Source organism: Dermacentor andersoni, chromosome 3 (assembly GCF_023375885.2).
Source record: "Dermacentor andersoni chromosome 3, qqDerAnde1_hic_scaffold, whole genome shotgun sequence".
Lineage (NCBI taxonomy): Eukaryota > Metazoa > Arthropoda > Arachnida > Ixodida > Ixodidae > Dermacentor > Dermacentor andersoni.
The window spans coordinates 192,369,528-192,390,866 of NC_092816.1; the positions used below are offsets into that span (position 1 = coordinate 192,369,528).

General features: G+C 45.0%; 1 protein-coding gene and 1 pseudogene across 2 annotated transcripts in view; one reads left to right on the forward strand and one right to left on the reverse strand.

Annotated features, from left to right (window-relative positions):
* Window positions 1-21,339, forward strand: part of LOC126524404 (focadhesin) — a 392,101-nt gene that overhangs the window by 16,054 nt on the left and 354,708 nt on the right. For both annotated transcript variants that reach the window (XM_050172727.3, XM_050172728.3), the window contains exon 2: window positions 5,466-5,543. In XM_050172727.3, the coding sequence (XP_050028684.1) occupies window positions 5,466-5,543 (78 nt within the window). The remainder of the gene's footprint in view (window positions 1-5,465; window positions 5,544-21,339) is intronic.
* On the reverse strand, window positions 6,934-18,273 carry LOC140216306 (uncharacterized; annotated as a pseudogene).

The window sequence follows — 21,339 nt, forward strand, 5'->3', positions numbered from 1 at the left end:
GGAGAACGCAGGGAAGGAATTTTGCTTGCGGAGGCTAGACGGGGTGAGTGGAGAGCATGTCTCGCTATGCGGTGGAGCTCGCCTTGTAAAATCACGGGTTTGCGGCACTGAAATATTTCAATCTTGGCTATCAGTGAGCCGATTTGAACAATTTTTGTGGCAGAACGCTCCCTAGAGGATACGTAACAACCTCCAGCGTATAATCAAAATTTGCTATCGAGCCTGGTGAGGGGCCCTTTAAGCTTAACAAAACAAGATGCAGGCTCACCACACGTTCCCCGATGGAAGGTTGACTCAGCTAACTGGAAACTTTTCCAAGAAATAACACATTTATGCCAGGATGATATTGCCTCTTTTAATTTAGAAGATGCTGTAGTGTATATAATGAGCTTTATAGTTGACGCTGCCACAAAATGCATCCATCAAACTAATGGACTGGCGAATAAACATATTCTCTGGTGGAATGAAGAATGTGAAAAAGCATAGAAAAACTTAAAGCTTTGGGATGCCTTTGCTACGTAGACCTCCAACCACTGAAAACTTGATTAGCTTAAAGAAAAATAAAGTCCCAGGGTAGAAGAACATGTCAACATGCTAAAAGGGAGAGTTGGGAGAAGCACATCTGTGTAAATTTTTACACAAGACAAAAGTCTGGAATAGGGTAAATTAATAGGCTGGCAGACACATCCCCCACCCCTTGTAAGTAGGTAAGGTGATAACCTGGAAGATCAGGCGGATTGTCTTAGGTGAACATTTTCAATATGTCTTGAGTGCATCACACTATACACAAGCTCCTGAAGGTACAATCGCGATCAAAAATATGTGGCCCACGGCTCCGGGCGCAGGAGCAGCTGCGGGGCCACACCGCGGCGATGCTATTTCCATCGGGCGCCTGCTTTGAGTGTGTAATGAGTGACGACAAACTTCGCCCTCACTCTCGTGCGGCCAAGTCACCCACTTCATAAATTTCAAGTGCTGCGCTCAGCTGTTTTGTTGGCGATGGTCAGTGCACAGGAGGGCGCTTCTGTTTTGCATCGTTTGCCGTGCTGCCATAGTTCTTGGCACGGCGGTGGCGGCAGGACTTCTGGGCACGGCTGGCAGGTTCGGACGGTTTCTGCAATGTGAGCCTACTAACGCTTTCATCTTAAACCAGAATGGAACGTTAGTCGGGCGTTGACACCAGCAAAGCGGGGGGCTCTTTGCTTGCTACTGCTATGCGTCAATGCCTTGCCATGGCCTCATTCATTGAGAGCCTGCATGCACATGCACCGTTCGTTCAGACACCAGGCACGAAAGTGCGGCACACACGGGCGCGAGGCGCATGTAAACGTGAAGCGTGAAACCAAATCGGACACTGCCAGGCATACGTTCCGTGCGCTTAGCCGAATGGACGAACGCGCGCCTGCAGGAGCCGATGCATGTATGCAAGAGATGCAAGCTGGCGCGGGAAGGAAGGCAAGCGTGCGCTGATGAACCCCCTTTCCAACTGATCGTCAGCTGCGAAACAGCTGAACACTGCACTTGAAATTTATCAAGCACGTGACTTGGCGCCACAAGAGGGAGGGCGAAGATTGGTGTTGGTCGGTGCACCCTCAAAGCAGGCACGTGCAGGCGCCTGACCGAGATAAAAGCGCCCCAGTGTGGCCTGGAGCTGCTCCTGCGGCCGGAGCTGTGGGCCACGTATTTTTGATCGCGATTGTATCTACACCTTGAAACACTGAAAACACTCACATCTCTTTTCAATGCCATGTTGGGGGCGGGGTATATTCCATCATTGTGGAGAGAAGCTATGGTCATCTCGGTACCTAAATAAAGCAAAGACCTGTCCTTAGCCAGCAGCTACAGGCCAATAGCACTAACAAGCTGTGCAAACTGTATAAAAAAATGATAAACAGGTGCTTAATCTATTTCCTAGAAACTAGTAAAATACTAGACACCTTCCAGTGTAGCTTCCAAGAATGGAAGTTGACAATAGACCACCTTGTTTGCATTGAGGAAAAAATCAGAGATGCGTTTATTCATATGCAGTTTTTCTTTCAAAAGTTCTAGATCATAAGAAAGCGTATGACACAACATGGCGATACAGAATTCTCCGCGATCTTTCTGCGATGGGAATCTGTGGGAACATGTTGAACACAAAAGCTATCTGTCTAACGGCACTATTCGAGTGAAAGGCAATGTTTTATCTAGACCATTCACCCAAGAAAATGGTGTTCCGCAAGGGCGTGGGCTTATTTGCACACTCTTTATTGTAAAAATTAACAGCCTGCATACAGTGATTCCATGTGCAATGTTTTACTCTGTGTATGTTGATGATGTGCAGGTAAGCTTCAAACTATACAATATTGCTCTCTGCAAACGACAAGTGCATCTTGGAGTAAAACAAACTGTCTAAATGGGTAGATGAGAACGGCTTCAAAATAAACACCCCAAAAAAGTACCTGCATACTTTTCTCAAACAAAACAGAGGTAGCACCACTGCCTAGTATTATTATCTAGGGAGGCCAACTCTCTGTGAGAAGCCAACATAAATTCCTGGAAATCACTTTGGACTCTAAGCTCATGTTTATTCCCCATATTAAATATCTGAAGATGAAATGTCTGAAAACAAAAGCTTCTAAAGCTTCTGTGATACACAACATGGGATAGTCATCGAAAGTGCCTTCTGAATTTTTATAACAGTCTTTCCGCTCGTGACTTGATTACAGAGCTATAATTTAGAATTCTGCTATGCTAAGGGCACTAAAAATCCTGGACCTCATCCACCATCTGGGTATCTGTCTCGCGACCGGTGCTTTCAGGACAAGTCTAGTCCAGAGCCTCTATGTAGAGTCGAATCAGTGGTTACTTCATCTGCAATGGTCGTACAGCAGTTTTACATATTTTCTGAGAGTCCAAGCGAACATTGAACATCCTCGTTATTCAGCCATGAACGATATGACCGCTGCTACGCTCTTCCATAACCGACCTGCAGCGAGAAAGCTGTTCACTTTGCATGAGAGAAACCTCAGTGAGGAAATGGGTGTTCCAGTTCTTGAACATTGTCCAGTGGCTCCAGTGAAACTCTTACCACCATGGCAGTGGCAGGTCATAGACTGTGATACATCATTTGTGGAGGTTGCTAAACGCGCGCCAGAGGCACATATTAAAATGCATTTCCTAGAACTCCAGTTCAAGTACTCTTGCACAGAGTTTTACGCAGATGCTTCCAAGTCACATGCCAGGGTGTGCTATGCAGCTGTGGGTCCATCCTTCTCGGAATCTAGTGCACTGCAGCTGGAAACAAGTATCTTTACTAGCTGAGGCCAAAGCACTATTGTCGGCTGTGATGCATGTAAGGAAATCAAAACTTCAGAAAACAGTTATATTTACAGACTCCCTAAGCATCGTTAAAGCCTTGAAGTCACTCTGTAAACACAAAAACCCTGGACTTAGTGAGCTCTATTGCGTTCTGTGTCCAGCGTATATATCTAACCAGCTTGTCAGTATATGCTGGGTACCTGGCCATATAGGCATTGAGGGTAATGCACCAGAAGGCCAAGTCACTTACATCATCACTTGCAAGCTATTATTCCTACCACTGCTGTCCCTGCCACAAATCTGAAGCCTGTCTTAGGAAAGAAACTGCGAAGTGATTGGCAACACTTGTGGGATGCGGAAACAAAAAGTAAGCTTCACTTGCTTAAGCCACATTTAGGTTTCTGACTCTCCGCATTGAAAACACGACAAACTGATGCCATGTTCTGTCAACTCTGAATAGGACACGCATATTGCACCCATAATTTTCTACTTACTGGAAATGAACCTCCACTCTGTGGTAGATGTGAGGAGAAGCCGACTGTCCTCCACGTCCTCCTGGAGTGTTAGAAAGCCGAATCTGAGAGAGGCATTTTCTCTTAGCATACTGACAGCACATTCCTTTTCAACCGGTAATGTTTTTCGGTTCAGAACCGTTTTCTGACACCAAAGCAGTCCTAGGCTCCTTGAATGATGTTGCATTACATGTTATCAGCCTAATGAAGTCATAGCACATCCTCTCACCAGAGGATGCTGCTGCGATAGTAGTTTTATATACCACATGCCTTCAGGCCCTTGCGGTTCAAGGGCTCTGTTTAGGCACTAGTGCTTTTTGCCAATCCTTGCATCTGACATATCTTTTATATCATATCATTCTTTTGCAATGCACTTCTCATGTTCATAGTTTACCTCATTAGTCATTACCATAATCTTATTACATGTATATCTTACTCACTTGAAGTGACTATTCATAGGCCCCTTTTCAGCCACATCTCATCTACTTCTCGGAATTCATCGCTCCACTCCGAAACCCAGTAACACTGGCATGGTGCTCTTTGGACATACCTGGCCCTTCTGCCACTAAACAGCACACATTCATTCATTCACTGAATTGTTCAGGAATTGAATGTAACCCTACTTTTCAAGCAGCGTTCATGACAAAAAATTGTTATTTGTGCCTCCCTTCCGTGAATTGGGCTTCGAAAGGTGATCAGGTTAGAAGTGATTAGTTGTCAAGCGGCGCAAAGCTTATTTTTTCTTGGTTTGCTTTGAAAAAGCAGTGCATCGATTACAACAAATACTTTTGTTGAATTTGTGCTGGTACTAATGTGGCAATTAAACGGCTTGAGAAATATCGTGGGTTGCAGCAGTGCTTTTTTACTGCCACGGGTGTTGAAAATGTTCCAATTCCTCTCTCATTTACCAATGAAATGACAGCTTCCAAACAGTTTGTCAGGCTTTGGCATCTAAATGGTAGCTCTAGCACAAGGAATGAGCTCCACTTGACTAAACCGGTGCTTGGAAAATGAAAAACATTCCAGCACCGAGCACAGTCTATGAAATAATCCTGTGCCAACTTCAAAGAGGAACACACTTCAAACACAATTTTTTATTGAAGAGTGAAAAACAATCATTATGCGACAGATGCCATGAAGTGTTAACTGCTGTTTTCGTTGCATGTTGACATCTTGCAACACAAAGACTAAAATATTTTCTTGAGGTGTGCTATTTGTAAATACCTTTATACTCACTTTAATTTTAGTATATAACCGACTGGTACCTCTGATGGACATTATGTTTTTAAATCACGCGTGTTTTCAATTAAGCTTTAGCATAATGCAACTTTTGTTGCCTTTTTTTTTTTTTTTTTACTGATTTTCGATTCTTGAGAACTGCTAAGTTCAGTTTTTGGCTCTCTTGGAATGCAATGTGGTCCATCTTGTAGCCTAAGAATTTAACTAGCCCCGAGCAAATGCCAACGATATTCGTGGCATCAGAGTGAGCTGGTGCAGGAATTTCAAGGCTGTGCCACTCGCTTTCTGTGTTGTCATTTCGAGTTTAGCAGCAAGCCTTGTCTTGTGGTAAAAGCAGCAGTACTTCTTGGTATTGCACCTGAGCATATGCAGCATGTGGGCTGGTTACAGCATGTGCCCAATGGGTGTGTGCAGGCGGTGAGCAAGCTGGTGCAGCAGATTGGCCGCCAGCTGAGACCAGGTGACGCTCCCTTGTCAGCTGATACTGCGAAGGTGAGTTGGGACCTGCTAAAATCTATGAGGTGTGTTTAAATTGTGAAACTTCCTAATTGAACGAAATATAAATATTTGAGAAGAGTGACCTTCAAATATTTAATAAAATATAAAATATTTGCTCATTTTCTAAACAAAGTGAAATATAAACCTTTTGTAGACTTCGTGTGGGAAAAATAAAGAGGCTCATTTGAATTCTTCGATACTTAGATGTAATGTGGTTTGCAACTGAACAACCGATCAACTGAGCAGTTTCCTTATTCTGTGTGAGCAGCTTGCAAATGAAGAACAAGGAAACAGCACATCAGGGAAGACAAGGGAAAAGCACGTCACCAGATCCATCTAGAGTGTTGTGTTCATTTAAGAAGTGTGACACTCCAGCACATTGTCTCAAAGGGGTGCAAACATGGTGATACCCACAAAATTGGTTTGCTTAAATTTAGAAACTGAGTTAATATGGGTTGCTTCAAAGCAAGGCATTGTTATTGATTGATTGAAAATTATTGAGAACAAGTGCCTCGTGCATTCACCCAGGAACTGGCCTGGTCACTTCCATCAGCCTCTCTTCCTCGAGGTTTTAGTAAATGCTGCTATCACCTGTATATTCGAGCAAAAACTAATATTTGAGAATTTCCAATAGTAAATTCCTTTGAATAGTAAATCAAATAAAAATCTAATAGTGAAAAATACCTCATTTGTCTAAATCTTGACTTTGCACACTCCTACATATTCTTTTTCGCACCATACTGTTTTACAAATTTCCCGTATTAAGTGTTATTGCAATGCATAAATGCTCTAGTGGACGATGACAAAGAGCAATATATGATGTCATTTTTTTTAAATGTTTGCACTTATGCAGTATTGTTGTTATCTTTATGTCTGCTTACAAGCGATGCAGTTTTGCCTAATTCTGTTGACAGGTTTTCTGAGGCTCTCCCCATGCTTTCTCACATCTTATGAGGATGCAGCTCTGGTTTTTTCATATGTTTATGAAAAATAAATATCTTTATGAAACGTTTAGTACATTGCTAAGAAAATGCAGCAGTGATGTGTTTGGGGAGTGTTTGTGTATGAAATTGGATAACATTTTAGTACCAGCTAGAGTGTTGTTACGATTGGCCAGCGGTGGTAGTGACCTTCTAGCCTCTCCTAGCCCGCTGCGACAAATTGCTTCGTGAAGCCAACAATGTGCCTCCCTCGGACAGACTGTCGGCGCCACCAGCCGAGACGCGCTTGGCGGACTGAGTTTTGTTAGCTGATTCGCTGTTGCCTTTACGAACCTATTGGAGCAAGAAAACTCCTGGAAAATGGTGCTCTACGGCGTTCCCCCACGAACTCTGGTAATTGTAATGGTCGCCTGACAGACGCGGCAGCTAACTGCGGAGTCAGCTCAGGAACCAAGACGTGCCAGCTTGAGACAAGCAGGGATGGGACTCCTGTGCCACTTGTGCCATTTGGGTACAAGCTCAAATTCCTGTGCCAGACTGCGCCGAACACAGAAAATTGATCGAAATTGTGCCACAATGCGCCAGAACGGCTTTGGAATGTGTGCTCCGACGGTAGCCACTAATAGCAAGTGGATTCTTTCTCCGAAAGAGTGTGCAGTCGTTCACGTTCTGCGTGAAGGCGCCTCCCGCATAGTTTCATGTAATTTTTGTGCTTGTAACACTAGACTTTTCTGTGCTTTTGGCAAGTGGCTGGCGCGCGCACGGCCACTCCTGGCTGTAATTGCTGCTGTCGGAACGGCGAGGATTTACAGCTTATTAAAGTATGGTTGAGCATGCTGAGTGGTGCGGTGCTACCTGGCTGAGGCGCAAAACAACGAAAAGTAGGCTAAGGGCACTGCGAAGTCAATTCGATGGGCGTGTGTTGCGGCAGGTTCAGCAGGCGGGCATCTCTGCCCCCAAGGCCGGTATAGCATAAAACCAGGCACGTACCCAGGTTGGCGGGGGCGAGGGAAGGGGGCCTTCCCAAAGTTATTCCGCATACTTCCCCCCCCCCCTCCCCCCACCTACCTGCCGACGCCACTAGTTCTCACACACATTCCTAAAGCGCCGCCAAATCAATCTTCAGACTTGACAGCGATTCGGCGGTCAACCTTTTGTTGCTTTTTTGACTCCTTTTGGATGGCGGTAGTCATCGTCCTCTCCTGGGGTGTGAAGACTAGTTTTCTGATCGATTCAGTGCCCATGTGATTAACTTGAGATGCGTTCAGTTACCACCATCTGTTCAACGGTCAAGTGCTTCGCTATTGATTCGTTAGTTCAACCTTTTTTGTTTAGACTGATCCAGGGACCAGGAAAGGGATTTGGTTCATACTCAGCTGGTCTGTATGCTCGTGGAACGAGCTGCGGCTGGAGACAACGCCAGTTGTGTTTAACTTTTCCTTTTGCTTCATTATTTCCTCGAGAGACGGCTCACCGCAACGCTGGAAGATCCTCGGAATCATACACCTGTGATATGGTTTAGATAAGGTGGAAAATAAAATCAGGTGAGACAGCGTCCATCATCAGACCCTGGAATAACTGTTAAATCCATAAGCAATATGACTGTCACCCGTTACCTCATCTGGTTTTTCCCTAATTATACAGCACTTTTCATGCAAAATTGGCAACTGGAAACAAGAGTCGCAAGGAGTTGAGAAATTAAGCGATCTACTAAGGGACGGAGCAGAGGCAACAGCCAAAGAGGAATGAAAAGTGAAAATTAACAAATTTAACCACTGTTTGCCAAAATATTTATGGATGAACTTCTTTTTATTTAAACAAGAAGTAGAGAAAACGCTGCCGGAAGTGAAGAATAATTCCGTGTGCTTTGAATGATGCTTCTACAGTTATCAGTCGAGCCGCCTGATATAGCCACTTCTCTGCTATGCTTATGTAGGTGTTTTTCTAACTTTCTGTAGTGGGCGCAGTATGTATAGAAATGCAGTGCTCTATGCAGTTGTATGGGACTGGTGGCCATGCATCATTACGCAACTTCCCAAATAACAATACGAGTCGGTTTGGCACTTGGTGGGGCAGTAAACGAGGGATCCAAAAGGACCTGTGATTGTTCCGCAAGTATATATTTCTCTATAATTCCTTCATAGCTAATTAAAAAAATGCTAATAGAAATCTTTATTTTACACTTTCGCTTGTTTACTTGTTCCTGACAGTGTTCTTCCTGCGCTTCTTTCATGCATGAGTCTATTTGATGTGGTTCCTTGTTTGCCAAGTAAAGGAGAGGTGTATCTCACAGACGTACCTGTGAGACACACCTTATTTCATTTCTGTTTTGCATGTTTACGTATCTTTATGGCAAATGGTGGGCATTGTTCACATTTGTACTAGTAAGGGTACCCCCCCCCCCTCCATCATTTGCACAGAAAAATTACCTTGGGCTGCCCCCCTCCCCCTCCTCCCCCGAAAGAAAAATCCTAGGTACATGTCTGCATAAAACTATTCCAATCTGTTTTCACACCCATGTGGGTGAGGCCTGAGCAATTTTGTCCTATCACGAAGGGCTAATGGTGGGTTTGGAATAGAAACTGATTGGAATAATTTTACGTTATACGGTATAACGTAAAAACTATTCAAATCTGTTCTAAAACTTTCTGGTATAACCTATACCAGAAAGTTAAGCATTAGGTGCTTTGGAATCACCCTGGTCTATCATGTAAAAATGGCCTTAGAAAAGTCGTAGTTTTGCCCGAAAGGCGAAGCGTCGATTGCGATAGCAAATTAGTAGACCGCTATACGAAGTAAGGATAGCAGTTTTATTGGTTGTATAAGCCTGTAATCATTTGCTTACTAACTAAATTAACAAGCATGGTGTCACGCATGCACAAGCAAACTTGAACACATCTCACTTGATCACCGCGCACACTCGCTGTCAAAATGCTGTAGTAAGGAAGCACAGCAGCAGAAGCCTTGGGCGAATAGGTTTTCATGCTGCCTCTCGCTTCAATGCGAACTAAGTGGTGAAAACACAGCACACACGAAGCTATCAGCACTAGGTGCACCCTGTCCCCATCGCAGATCACCTTCAAGATGGGGCCTGTGCGGCTGTGCCATATGCAGCAGCCGCTGGAGTAGAACATCCCCCCCCTCCTCCCAGTGCTTTGCACGCAATAGAAGACGGCCTGCTTTCTCCCCGCTTTCCTTCCTTGAGTGAGCCAGATTGAACCCCCATTGTCGGGTCACTCTCACACGCTTTCACTCGCACATGCAGCATATGGCATGCGGAGACGATGTTATCACCCTTGGACTTTATACAGAACATCACGGCAACGGCGACGATGCCAGCATCAATATCCCTGCAGCGTCAGTATGATTGCCATCGCAGTAATAAACCGCCGTAGTTCATAACTCTGGCTTCTCCTTACAGTCTGTTGGTGAAGCGCATTTCCGGGCACTTCACCCACACTGTCAAAATATTAAACAAATATATTCAGTTCACAATATATTCAGTTCAGTCCAGTTCAGTTTATTACCTTAAAAGTCCCCCGCTGGGGCATTACATAAGGGGTGGTTTTTTATAAAATAGCAAAAACATAGTGAGAAATAATTATTTAACAAAATAGTTGGTTACAAGTTCTGTGAAGGAACATGGACAAGTAGTAGTAGCGATGTTGGTGGCAAGGCCGTTCCAGCCTGTGGAGGTACGGAAGAAAAAGGAGGCTGTGAAGGTGGCTGTCCAAGCACATGGGTGCGCTACTTGAAGTGTATGGCTGGTGCAATGAGATATGCGTGCTGCTGCTCTGATGTAAGGCTCTTGATTAAGGGAAGAAAAGAAGAATATTGATAGAAAATGGCTTGGTTTACATTTAGAAGTTTCAGACTCACTAATACAGAATTAATGTTTTTGTGATTGTTATCACTAATTAACGATCTACAGGCACTATTACCAAAATTTGTATGCACTAGACAGTTTCAGTATCACAGTAATCTGCTTCAAAATTCAGCTTAAGATGTTGCTTAAGACAGGAGCAGTACAGCACTCATGTTGGTTTATTCTGTTTCGTCGTAATTTCGGAATGCGCCTGCCATATTCCATTATTCCACCGTAATTCAGGTTGGCCTGTTCCATACTGCTTCAAAATGAAGTTTTATGTGCTCCAGATTGCTCCAAAATGAAATTTTTGCCTGCTCCAAAGTGCTCCAAAATGCAATTTTACATGCTTAAAAAGACTTTGGGCAGTCCCACCCCTGGTCAAGCATGACAAACCCTGTCTACGAGGCCCCACTCCTTTCAGCGTGTTCAGCAAAACAAAATTGTGGGGTTGAGTATGTGAACCCTTGCTTTCAAAGGCCTTTGAATTCTTGCCTCGATGACATTCGACCCTCCGATTGGATGAAAGTTGGACGGCAGTTTCTCTGGCCTAGAGATCAAGGGAGGACACAGGGTTTTAAGCAGCCGTTTTCGACTCCTCAGTGTGCTTCGTTTCAGTCATGCTAGACTTATGAAATGCAGTGTTCTCCTCCCTTCATGTAGACATTGTAAATAAATCCTGTACTCCTCATTCTCAATGCGAACAAGTTCCTCCCTTCAACAACGTCCTTAGCGTGGATGAGTCGGACAACGGCATGGGCCAGCTACCCCTTTTTGACATGCCCAAACCCAACACTTACAACTAGCTGGCAGCGGTGAGACAGGCTTTGCGGTGTGGTGCTGTATCTGCTGTGAGTGCTTGATTTTTGCTTTGACTCTCTGGGCTTCATTGTGTGGTTGTTCAGTTTAGAGCAGTAGGGAAGCTGGATTGTTGATTGTTAGCTAGGTTGTTTTTACCTAGTTATGTTTAGTGAGCAGGATCAATGCAGTAAAGCAGCAATCATGGATTTGAGGACACTTCTGAGAGACGAATTGTTGGTTGTTGGTGAGGAACTGGGTCTAGCGGTACCCAAGGAAATGGTGAAATCGGAAATATTAACCCTTTGAGGGTCTATTTTTTTCGCCTTATGCGACTACCCAGAGTCAATTCTTTCTATTACAGATTCCAATTCTTCTGAGGGACCTATTTCGAAAAAAATTTACCGGAATTTTTCTAGGGTGATCGTAAAGTGAGAAAAAAATATTTTGCGATGGTAATATGTACCCTTTATTCATGAATAACAACAATAAAAAAGAAATAAACCTATAAGAATGAAAAATTTGATGCATTGTTATAGTTCAAAGCTTAGAATATTCGTGCACGAGAATATTTCACGATTCTTAAATGTTCCTGCTCTTACACTAATGTTTACGTCCATTGATTATTGATGTTTACGTCCATAGCATAATTGAACTGTGCAGGTGACCGCACTCAAGCAAACTGTGTGGTTGTGTGCCCGCCAGAAAAGCAAAACGGGGGAAAAATTTCTTCTAATCTTCATCTTATCACCAACCAGAGGCAATCAAATATTGCGAGTCTCCCCCCCCCTCAAAAAAAAAATACAAATAAAAGGAAAGGAAATGTGTGCACGGCGGCATCCTTCCTATATATAGACGTGTCGAGCAAACTAGCTCTAAAACAAACCATGCAACGAAAACCGAGAGAGGGAGGCATGAGAAAAGAACTCCCTGTATTCCCACATAGTGGCGGCACATGCTTGGAAAGAAAAAGTTAGGAAATAGGTGAGCTTTTTAAACATACAGACGGCACCGTAAATATACGGCATCGACCATTTTGGACTAGTTCATGGTGCTGTATATTTATGTCATTGATCTTGAAAGGGTTGAAGCTGATTTCCAAACAGGCCAGCGAGGAGGACATAGGAATTGGGTTAGAACTCTTTAGGAAAAGAGAGAACGGGACAGACAGAAAAAGAAAGGATAGAGAGGAATGCGAGTTAAAAAAAATGAAAGAAAAAGAAATGCTCTCTGCAAAATGCAGAGAGTGCGTGTTGGTGAGACACTATACACAGAAACACTATAAATGGTATCTTAAGCCGGTGCACTTCAAGTATTGCACCAGTGCACGAATTGCTTTTTGTGCTAGTGACGGGTGTGGCCACGGTCCGAGTATCTTTTGCTCGATGAACAGTCTCGTATCCAGTCGGTGTAAAGTTGCCCGCAGAGAGAGGCGTTGGACATCGTAGGGAGGGCAGGTACACTATAGGTGCTCAATGGTTTCCTCGCACCCACAGGAGTCGCACATCGGGCTCTCGGCCATTCCCAAACGATAGGAGTATGTGTTCGTGAATGCCACTCCCAGCCACAAGCGGCACAGCAAGGTTCTTTCGCCACGGGAAAGGCTAGATGGCAGTTGTAGCTTTAGCATGCAAATTTTTGCATGCAAGTAGGCAAAGTTCCCTGGCAGTGCCCGACCTTGCCAAAGGTGTTGGATGCATCTGGGTATCTTCGTGGGCAGCCTTGTCAGCTAGGTTGTTGCCGACGATGCCACAGTGAGCTGGAATCCATTGTAATATAATGTGGTGCCCTCTTTCTAGAGCATGGTGGTGCACTTCCCTGATGTGAAATGTCATCTGCTCGTAAGTTCTGTGATGTAATGCAGACTTGTTGCTGTGAAGAGCTGCCTTAGAATCACAAAATACGATCCACTTCTCTGTTGGCTTTTTGTTGATGTACTTCATAGCGGCATGGAGAGCTGCAAATTCTGCCAACGTAGATGTAGTCATGTGTGACAATTTGAATCTAACTGTAACCTGCCTAGCTGGAACGACGAATGCGGCAGTTTGAGCTGGTAGGTGAGGTCGAACCATCGGTATATATATGAGTGTGGTCATGATACGTCTAGTGCTGTAATAGGAGCGTAAGTTGCTTCAGGGCTGGTGATGGATGATTGGACTTTTTTTTAGTTCCAGGAGTAGCAAAATTCACTTGAGGCTGTCGCAGGCACCACAGGGGAGATGAAGGCTTTGCCGTTGGTGTAAAAGATGACGGTATGCACTCTTGATGAGTGCTAATCACTTGTGAAAAGGTCGCTTGAGGTCTCTCAGCTGGTAGGGAGGCCAAATGATTGTCGGGGATCCTTGACAGATGGCAAATGTGCACTCTGAGGGAGTCGACAGCTACATGTGTCTGGATTATATGGTCTCCCGCAATGGCAATTGTTGCTGCTGTTGAGGTGCACTGAGGCAGCCCTAAACACGTGCGTAGGGCTTGACCTTGTATGCTCTCCAAAGCGCGAAAGTTCGTCTTGCATGCATTTGACAACACTGGTAGACTGTAACGTAGGAGTCCGAGAAATGGCACCTTGTACAGCTGCATCATAGAATGGACTGGTGCACCCCAGTTTTTCCCACAGAGAAATTTGAAGACCTGAGCAATGGCAACTAACTTCTTCTTCAGATAGACGTAGTGAGGGCGCCACAAGAGGTTGCAGTCAAAAATGACGCCCAGAAAGAGATGCGTCTTAACATAGGGTGCAGCTTGACCATTGATTGAAACAGGATACAATGGCATTTGTTTGTGCGTAAAACCAACGAATGGGCACTTTTCAGTAGACACATTGAGGCCTTGTTTTCGGACATAAGACATGGTTGCCGCTCTCTGAAGCCTGGCTCGTGCCTGAGGGCGAGTCACCGCAGAGGCCCAGATGCAAATGTCGCCGGCGTATATTGAGACATGAACTGTCTGTGGTAGGTACTCCGCTAGTCCTACCAGGATGAGGTTGGACAAAATAGGGCTCAACACTCCACCCTGCGGCACACCACGGCAGATGTAATGTTCTGAAGTCTTCAGTCTAAGAAAAAGCACCTCTCAGTCAAATAGTCCTGAATCCATTGATACATCTGGCCACCAACTCCAACAGCCTCAAGTGAGTTCAGTATGGCCTCATGGGCGACGTTGTCGTATGCTCCTTTTATATCTGGAAGAAGTGCCACTGATAGGCTCTTGAGGCTTCTTTGATTTTGGACCCAGGTTACGATGTCAATGATGTTGTCGATAGACGAGTGACCTCGACGAAAGCCCATCATGGCATCCACATAGATGTTGAATCGTTCTAGGTACCATTCCAAGCGAGCAAGAATAATTCTTTCCGTTACTTTGCAGACGCAGCTTGAAAGCGCAATTGGACGATATGATGAGATCTCAAGTGGAGACTTTCCAAGTTTCCAAATGGTGATCAAGCGGCTCGATTTCCATTGTTTAGGAATGGCCCTGTTCTGCCAAGACTCATTGTAGTAGTTGAGCAGCACATCACGTGCGTCATGTCCAAGGTGACATAGGGCAGCATACGTGATGCCATCAGGTCCTGGTGACGAAGAACACCTGCAGGTCGCCAACGCAGCATCGAGCTCTTCGAGTGAAAAGAGCACGTTCATTTCTGGTACACGTGCCTCAGGGATGTCATTCAGCGCTGCGTCAGTAATGATGGCCACGGATCCAGCAACCCGTGCACAGAACTCTTCAGCCACTTGAAGTTCTGAGCGGAGTTGGTAGAGGGCCAGAGCAGCAAAGGGCTTCCTTTGATGCGGAGATGAGTGAAGACCCCTAACCGTTCTCCATATGTGCAAGAGCTATTTTCGGGAATCAAGCAACTGACAGAAAGTTTTCCAACGCTTGTCTTACAATTTATCCATACGACGCTGGACTTTCTTTTGTATGCTTCGTGAAGCCCTCAGATCCAAGAAGGACTTCGGGCGCCGATACCTCCTCTCCGCCTGTCAGCGTGCCGCACGCAGCCTCTCCAGTTCCATGTCCAAGTCTGTTCGCCTTGCTGACCTTGTAAGTGAGCAGATGGATGTTTTCAATGCCTCTGCGATTGCATATTCGATAGTGTGTGAAAGGCCTTCCCAACATGCGTCATCCATATCCTTCTTAAACTTTGACCAATCAACTGTATGCAAGACAGTAGAGGAGCGTTGCTCAACTCCTCTAATCTTTATGTATGTTGGAATATGCTCGCCTCCATGTGTTTCTATGTCTGTAAACGATTGGACGCTCGAGGCAAAGCGCCGTGACACCAAAGTTAAGTCCAAGCAGCTACTATAGGTCATGCCTCGTAGAAATGTAGGGCTGCCATCATTCACACAGCACAAATCATGGTCGGCAGCAAAGGAGGCAAGACTTTGGAGTCAATTTTAGTGCTTCCCCATAGCTGGTGATGCACGTTGAAGTCACCTGTGATAACCCAGGGGCCATTGTTCATTAGTAATATTTTCTTAAGTCGTTCGCCGTCAAAGTGACCCGCTGGGGATGTGTAGGCTCCAATTAGTCGAAATGACACATCCTTCTTTTGGGCATTCAGTCAGACGTATTGAGTGTCGTCATGAGGCTCTACTGCGTTAGTGACATATGTAAAGTCCGTGCGGATGTAGATGATTACTTTCATTCTCGCACCGCATGTGGACGAGACGAAAGATTTGTAACCGGACAGTCTGAGTGGAGTTGATGTACTTGGTTCGCAAATGACCAGTATGGGGAAGCGATTTGTAAAAATGAATTGGCAAAAGTCTGCTATACGGGTCCTTAGACTCCTGGCATTCCACTGAAAGATAGACGCACTTTTAACTTCAGTCTAGAAGGGGACTATTGGTCGAGTCACGATGCTTAAACGATGCTAGCAAGCACTGGATTTAGTGCATCCAGTATTTGCAGAGCAATTCAAGCTGCTGGTATTTGTAGCTTGTTCAGTATGATGCGCATTGTATTAATTAGCAATGGCAACATATCAGCCACCTGTCTGTCTTGGTCGCACAAATCGCATACAGTAGACGTCGGGGGTTGTCCAGCAAAAGTTTGTTGTGATTCTGTTGGTGAATGCTGTCGTTTCGGTAGAGCCGGCCAAGATTCGGCAGGTGTGGTCTTCTCAGTGTACTTGTTCTTTGCGGTCCTTTCCACACTGTCTGGCCTAGGCGGTACAGGAGGAGGTGGTGTTGTAGGAAGGGGCACGCGCGCCGCAGAGGCAAGAGCCTTCCTTGAGGAGCGCCGGCGACGGGAACGTAACTTCATGATTTTATCGGCGGCTTCGTGATGCGATGAATGATCTCTCGCTATCTCTTTCAATATGGCCATTTCCTTCTTAATATGTGGGCATTTCCTCAATGAAGCTTCATGTGACCCTCCGCAGTTCGAACACTTCATTACAGTCACGCCACATTTATCTGCAGCGTGGGGCTCGCCGCAGCGATTTTCGCAGACGCTGCTCACGTGTCACACTTTCATGCATTTGCGGCACTGAAGAGGTTTTGCAATGAAAGGCAATGCCTTCTTTAGCTGTGTGATGCAATTTAGCTAAGCTGTCATCATTCTTTTGCTCGGCTTCCAGTGACTCTCTATCCACACGTAAGAGCCAATCAAAGTTCTTTGAGGCCAATGATAGTAAAGACCCTGCCTCGCTTGTGAGTGCTTCAGCTGGCTGTTCCTGCAGGCGTGAACTTTGACACCCTAGTGATACGCACTCATTGAGCTTGTCCCGCAGTAACCGATTTGAATGATCCGAAAAAATGTATGGGTACTGCAGTGACAAAAAGTTGCAAACTGCAGCCTCGGTGACTAGCTCCCCAAATGGTCCACTGATTTTGACTTTGGCCGTGGGCAGTCACATGCTGTGTTCTTCTACAACCTGTTTGATCCATGCTACTTCTCCGGTGAAGTCATCTACCGTCACGTAAGACGGATGGACAATGTCCATCGTGGCGGCACTGTCTCGCAGCACCCGGCATGGTTTGCCATTAACTTGCAGGTTGTGAAGATAAGGGCTTAAAAGTTCCATATTTGAGTCTTTTTCATCCATGTAGGAGAAAACTACGCTAGGCTTCCCGCAGTTTACAGTGATATGTCCATGTTTGTGGCACTTATAGCAGCGGAGCGGTCTAAAAGATTCGAATTTTCTTTTCTGTTCTTTTTGTACAGTTTCTCCGTTTGATTTCTCCTCACTCTTTTCTGAGGGCTTTTCTTTCACGTCTACAGGCTCCGGTCGTCTAGTCTGCGAACCCCTTTTGAACGGAAATGGTTTCCGTGGTTCGTTTCGGCCATACCAATTGCCGTCCTCGGCGCTCAGCTTTCTATGCATTGCATACTCTTCGTCTAATTCCGCTGCCCTCTCCACAGTGTTTACATTTCCTCTGTCTTGCACCCACAGCTTCACAGATTGTGGGATGCTTCTGTAAAACTGCTCTAGATACATGCAGTCAATAATCATGTCTCTGCTCTCGTATGCTTCCGTGCTTTTCAACTACTCGACTAGGTTGGCCTTTAAGCTGTATGCGAACTCCGAGTATCCCTCGCTATCCTTCTTGCCTGTGCTTCTAAACCTCTACCGAAAAGCTTCGATTGAAAGGCAGTACTTTTTCAAAAGACTAGCCTTAACTTGCGCATAATCATATGCATCCTGCGCACTGAGTCTGGCGATTACTTCCGTAGCCTCACACGGCAACATAGACAACAACCGCTGTGGCCATGTACTCGGGCCGAAGTTCATCTTCTTGCAAGTCCTTTTAATATTTCCTAGGAACAAGCCTATGTCGTTCCCAACTTCAAATGGCTTTAACAGCCTGTCCACGCGGTATGATTCTGCCTCACTTGATCGTCCCAGAGCTCCTTCACTTCCTTGAGACAACTCCAAACGTTTGCTTTCAAGTTCAAGTTGCATTTTTCTTAACTCGCGATGTTTCTCGCGTTCCTTTCTGTCCAGTTTCTCTCTTTTCCTGAAAAGATCTATCCCAATTTCAATGTCCTCCTCACTGGCCTGTTCGGAAATCAGCTGCAATAATTCCGATTTTAGCATTTCCTTGCCTACCTCCAGGCCCAGTTCCTCACCAACAATCAACAATTCGTCTCTCAGCGCTGTCCTTAACTCCATGATTGCTGCTTTACTGCCTTGGTCCTGTTCGCTAAACCTACCTAGAAAAACACAACCTAGCTAACAATCAACAATCCAGCTTCCCTACAGTTCTAAACAGAACAACCACAAAATGAAGCCTAGAGAGTCATAGCAAGAACCAAGCACTCACCGCAGACACAGCACCACGTTGCAAAGTCCGTCCCACCGCTGTCAGCCAGTTGTGATGATTGGGTTGGGACATGAAATAGATGGTAGATGGCCCATGCCGTTGTCCAACTTATCCACGCTGAGGACGTTGTTGAAGGGAGAGACTGGTTCTCATCGAAAATGAGGAATACGAGATTTGTTTACAGTATCTACATGAGAATGTTACAGTTCATCAGTCTAACATGACTGAAAGAGGAATGCATACTGAGGAGCTGCCAACGGCCCCTTAATTACACGCTGTCCTCCCTAGATCCCTAGGTGTGGGAAAACGGCAGTTCACTGCCGACCAATTCGGAGTGTCCAAAGTCAACGTAGCGGACCTGCCTTTGAGGGGGAGGGTTTACGCACTCACTTCCACACAGGTTGCACTGACCATGCCGAGTTGAGTGGTTTCTCGTAGACACGGTGCTGCCCCGAGCAGGCGCCTCTTTATCCCAGAGTCGACTCCGCAGACAATGGCCGCTGCGTCTGTCCATTGACTGACGACTTCTAAGCTGCCTGAGACGGCACTGCAAGATATCTGCCAGGAGCTCCCCTGCTCCCACCAGACCGTGCAGGTGCCGGCGTACACACTAATAATATGTGCTCCACCGCTGCAGCCATGGTGGCGCCGATGGGCTGGGGACTGATGTATTGCCGTCCTTTCAAAGTGAGTTGTCACAGCAGACATGGTGGTGCCTTTCGGTTGGTCGCTTCCCCGAAGATCGCCTGCCCTTGCCGGTTGGTTGGCTGGGAGAATTTTGTAGGTCAGTACCTCTGCAGGCCTTTCGCAACAACAGCCAAAGTCATACCCACTTTCAAAGACACTGACAAAAACTTGGCTGAGAACTACCGACCAATATCTCTATTGTGCATATGCTGTAAAATGATGGAACATAGGTATTATTGCATCTTATGTTTGCCATCATCTAAAATCGAACAACTTCTTTTTTCATAATCAACATGGTTTCAGGAGAGGTTTGTCGTGCGAAAGGCAACTGCTTGAATTTATGACAGATTTACATTTGAACATGGACTGAAACCTTCAAACTGACAGCATCTTTCTGGATTTTTCTAAAGCTTTTGACCACATAGCCCATTGTTGCCAGTTTTTGAAGTTATCATAATTAAAACTTGATTCGCTAACTCTATCATGGCTTCGAAACTTTCTTTCTAACAGGCAACAGTTTGCTTTCGCTAACAGCTTCTACTCGCCCCTTTCAGATGTTCCATCTGGTGTACCACAAGGAAGCGTTCTTGGTCCCTTACTCTTTCTTATGTACATTAATGACATACCCAATAACTTATCATCATGCATGCACATTTTTGCTGACGACTGCATTATCTATTGTTCTATTAACAGCTCTGATGACCACCTGATCCTCCAAAATGATCTTAACCAAATTACTAATTCGTGTGACACCTGGCTAATGACTCTAAATTTATCAAAATGTAAAGTGATGTCCTTCACCTGCAAATGCACTAACTTGGACTAATCCTACTCTATTAAAAATGTCCCATTATCTCGGACCTCATCATTTAAATATCTAGGCGTAAATCTTTCAACAAGCCTCTCCTGGACTTCTCACATTACCACCACCTGTGCCAGCACTTCTCGATCACTGGGTTACTTGCGATGTAGCCTTCGAAGTTCACCTACACTAATCCGCAAACTGGCATTTCAAACATTTGTTCGCCCTCGAGTTGAGTTCGCAGCTCCAGTCTGGTCTCCCCACCAAAATTACTTAACATACTGGAATAAATCCAGAATACAGCCGCACGTTTCATTTCCCAGAATTATGACTACTGTTCTAGCGTAACTCAAATAAGTATTTGCTTTTCACTTCAGCTGCTAAGTAATCGTCGTGACGTAGCCCTTTTGTGATTATTTCATAAATACGCCCACCACACTAACAAACGTTCCCTACACCTAGAAACTTCAGCGCACACGTCACTCAGATTACACAATGATCATAGCTTCACGCGCATCTATGGTAAAACAGAAGCATTTAACTCGTCTGCAATTTCACATGCCATTCGGCTGTGGAACAGCCTCCCCGATAACATAGTTGCGGAAACTGACCGTGATAAATTCAGGCACTCACTCAACTCGCTTAACCCTTGGTAACCATTCATATCACGCTCACTGTTTTGTGTTATTCTTCCTACCTTTTTCTTGCACTGTAATATGTTTGTTACAAACTTATAGAGTTTCTTTTTATTGTACTCGTATACAGCTGTATGTAGCTAATATGTTTCTCTAATTTTTAGGCTGTGCACTTGGCTGCTGTTCTCTTTTTTTTTTCCTATTGTTACCAGATTGTATGTACTTACTTGATTCTATGCCCTCCTTACTCAATTCCCTTGTAGGGAATTGAGTAAGGAGGGCCTTGTAAGGGTATTTAAAAAAAATAAGAAAAAAAATAAAGATACCAGCCTTGCCGCTTTTTGCTCACAGTTCCCATAGAGGCGGGGTGGGGGGAAGCAGTAGAGAGAAGGTGACATGAGAAGACAAGGAAATGCTACACTTTACACATGAATGCGGTTGTGGGCCAAATGGATAAATTTAAGTTACGTGAAAGTAGTTGTGGGCTAACGGGATAAATTTAACTTTAAGGTACAGTATCGTACGTTACTATTTCTGAAAAATAAAGACCATGCAAGTTTGTCAAGCGGACAACTTACACAGGGCGTGCAGAAGCCGAGCTGTGTTAAAATGCACCATAGGGTATAGGGGATACTACGGAAGCAGTCACACATCAAATGAACACTTCTGTGCCCCCGCAGTAGCTTTGCGGCAGTGGCATTGCTTGAGGTCGTAGGTTTGATCCAGACTGGAGCAGCTGTATTTTGATGGGGCAAAATAAAAAAATGCCTGTCCACTTAGATTTAAGGACA